The sequence below is a fragment of the Myotis brandtii genome, unplaced genomic scaffold (assembly GCF_000412655.1).
Source record: "Myotis brandtii unplaced genomic scaffold, ASM41265v1 scaffold4672, whole genome shotgun sequence".
Lineage (NCBI taxonomy): Eukaryota > Metazoa > Chordata > Mammalia > Chiroptera > Vespertilionidae > Myotis > Myotis brandtii.
The window spans coordinates 51303-53942 of NW_005367850.1; the positions used below are offsets into that span (position 1 = coordinate 51303).

At 39.3% G+C, this 2640-nt stretch overlaps 1 gene segment (V, D, J or C); it reads left to right on the top strand.

The window, feature by feature from the left end:
• The first annotated feature begins 492 nt into the window (after positions 1-492).
• On the top strand, positions 493-1239 carry LOC106727697. The segment is given in 2 exon segments: positions 493-567; positions 776-1239. Coding segments are annotated over 2 exon segments (522 nt in total).
• The last annotated feature ends 1401 nt before the right edge of the window (positions 1240-2640 follow it).

The window sequence follows — 2640 nt, forward strand, 5'->3', positions numbered from 1 at the left end:
TTGGATAGGCTTGCTTTTCATCAAGAAATCCAAAGATCTGTGAGGTTTTCTAAAAAATTTCATTGGATTCTGGATGGAAAAAAGTAAGAACAGGCTAAATTAGTGACCAGTAAGTAGATTATAAGGATGGTTCACAGCACATAATAAAATATATTTTAAATGGGACCACAAAATTTTTCTTCTGAAAATGATCAATGTATGTCAACTGGTTCAATTTTCAGTTCTGCTCAGCTCCGACCTTTGATACTAATTGCTTTCTCCATGCCCCTTTTCAGGTACTGCCTAACTTAATTACCAGCGAAAGGCAAGTAGACAAAATAAAGGTTTGGAGAGAGCCAGACTCTTTTGTCATCTGTGCATAGAGCATGTGGTCAATGAACATAAGAAACCCTATTTCCTGTTTGGGGGAGCAGCATCAGCACCCAGGAACTACGTATGTACATGTGCAGGCACTCAGAGCCACCAAACTCTCAGCTTGGGCAGAACCAGACACATTTGTGTAGAGGAATATGTGCCACATGCCATTCTCCAGCCTGCTGTGGGGATTCCTGGCCTTCATCTTCTCTGGTAGGGATGTTTCCAAACATGGGCGAGAATTTAAGGATGAAAGGATAGCGCACAGGCATGTGGTATTTCACATGGACTTGAGGAGGAAAAAGGAAGGGAGAAAAGCAAGCAGATTGTGATTTCAATTTGGTCTGTTGTTGAGTCCTGTATTCTCTTACAGTATATTATTAACTACATCAGCTCTGTTTTCTGATTTCCACCCCTACAGGATCCAGCATGGCTCAGAAAGTTATTCAAGACCAAGTAGAAACAGTCAAGCAAGAGGGGGCACTAGTCACCACCCTGAACTGTCGGTATGAAACAAGTGACAGCGTCTACTATATATTTTGGTATAAGCAGCTGACAAGTGGAAAGCTCATTTTCCTTATTCGTCAGGCTTCTTCTGGCCAGAATGCAAAGGATGGCCGCTATTCTATAAACTTCCAGAAAGCAGCTAAATCCATCAGCCTCACCATTTCAACCTTACAGCTGGAAGATTCAGCAAAATATTTCTGTGCTCTCTGGGAACTCACGGTGTTTAAAGTAATGGTACAAGCTGAACAAAAACCCCAGAGCTCAGTAAGAGAGTCCCCCCACTGCAGAAGCCAAGCTGCAATGCACACCTGCAGATCCCAGACACAAAATAGCAGTGACTATGGTTGCTTAATCTGTGGTCTGGATCAGAAGACTTAATTCTAGGTAAAACCTCTTTCTATGTCATTTGGAAACAGGTGTCCAATGTAACTTGCTTCTAATACATTGTCAGTCATAAAAAGATGCTCACATACAAATCTGGGTCTTGTTATCTGGAATCATCATAAAAATAATCTCCTTAGATCTTTTCTCTTAGGGGTGAGTAAATTAGGGTGCAATCAGAGAAGCAGAACCACCACACTGATGTAGAATAAGAAATTAATTATAAGGATTAGAATTCATGCAATTGCTGGAGCTGGTGGAGGAGTCTACAATGCTGTGTGCTTGCATCTGGTAGTGAACCTGAATTTACTATAAGTCAGCTAGAGTAGCATTTGTGAAGGGAAGTTGAACATGGACAAAAGCATGGACCAAATGTGGTCTGTAAAGATATAGTAGAACTCAGGAGTACTATTGGAAGCCATAAAGACAAACTAAAACTTGTCTGTCTCTTGCCTCCTTCAATCTCATGGTGGTGAGTGACATTCAGGAAAAGTGGGTGTCATTTGCCAGCAAGCTACTTGCATACTTGGCCCAAGACAAACAGAAGCTGAAGGAGTAGATCTGGCAGGAGGTGGAGTTATGAGTCAGCAATAAGATTAGCTATCAGATCAGAAGCAACATGTGTGGGTGCCTGGAGCCCTACACCAACATGCAGAACATAAAAAAAATATGGCTGCTGCATCACTACTACCTTCTAAATCTTGCACAAGTCTCTTGCATGACCAATCCTAACCCAGAATAATAAAATGAATATATTTTCAGATGGTTACAAAGCAACCACAGGGCCCCATGAAAACCAAACTAACCTGGAAAGAGGACACAAAGTTCATTTATCCATCTTTGGGTGATATACTTCCTTCTTTCCACTCTCCCATTGATATCCTTTAGTTTAATTACTGAAATATAAAGAGATACTGTATAAGATTAATTTTTATTAGCACACCTTATGCTACTACATGTAGACAAACAGAAGAGGGAAGTAAAAAACTGTTGATAAATACATAAATATATTTATATCAAATAAGAAAGAATTTTTTATAATTATTCTAGTCTTGTTTCTGCAAAGGATTTCAGGATTGTAGCTGGTATTTATAAAAACCTCTTCCATTACCCACTCCAAAATCTCTTTGCACATAGCAAGCATCTCCACTTACTGCTCTACTTGATTTTCTGTAAAAACAAGCTCCTTATTCATGGGAAATACTATGTGGAATGTCATAAGTTGAATAAGGAATTTTGCAAGTCCACCACTATGGTTTTGGTAGAAGCATTGCAGACATTGAAGACAAATCCATATAATCTTGCTAATACCAAGATAAAATTGAAACATATGCTGCAAAACATCATTAAGAATGATGCCTGACTTCTCATCAGAAGCAATAGATACTATTCCTGAAA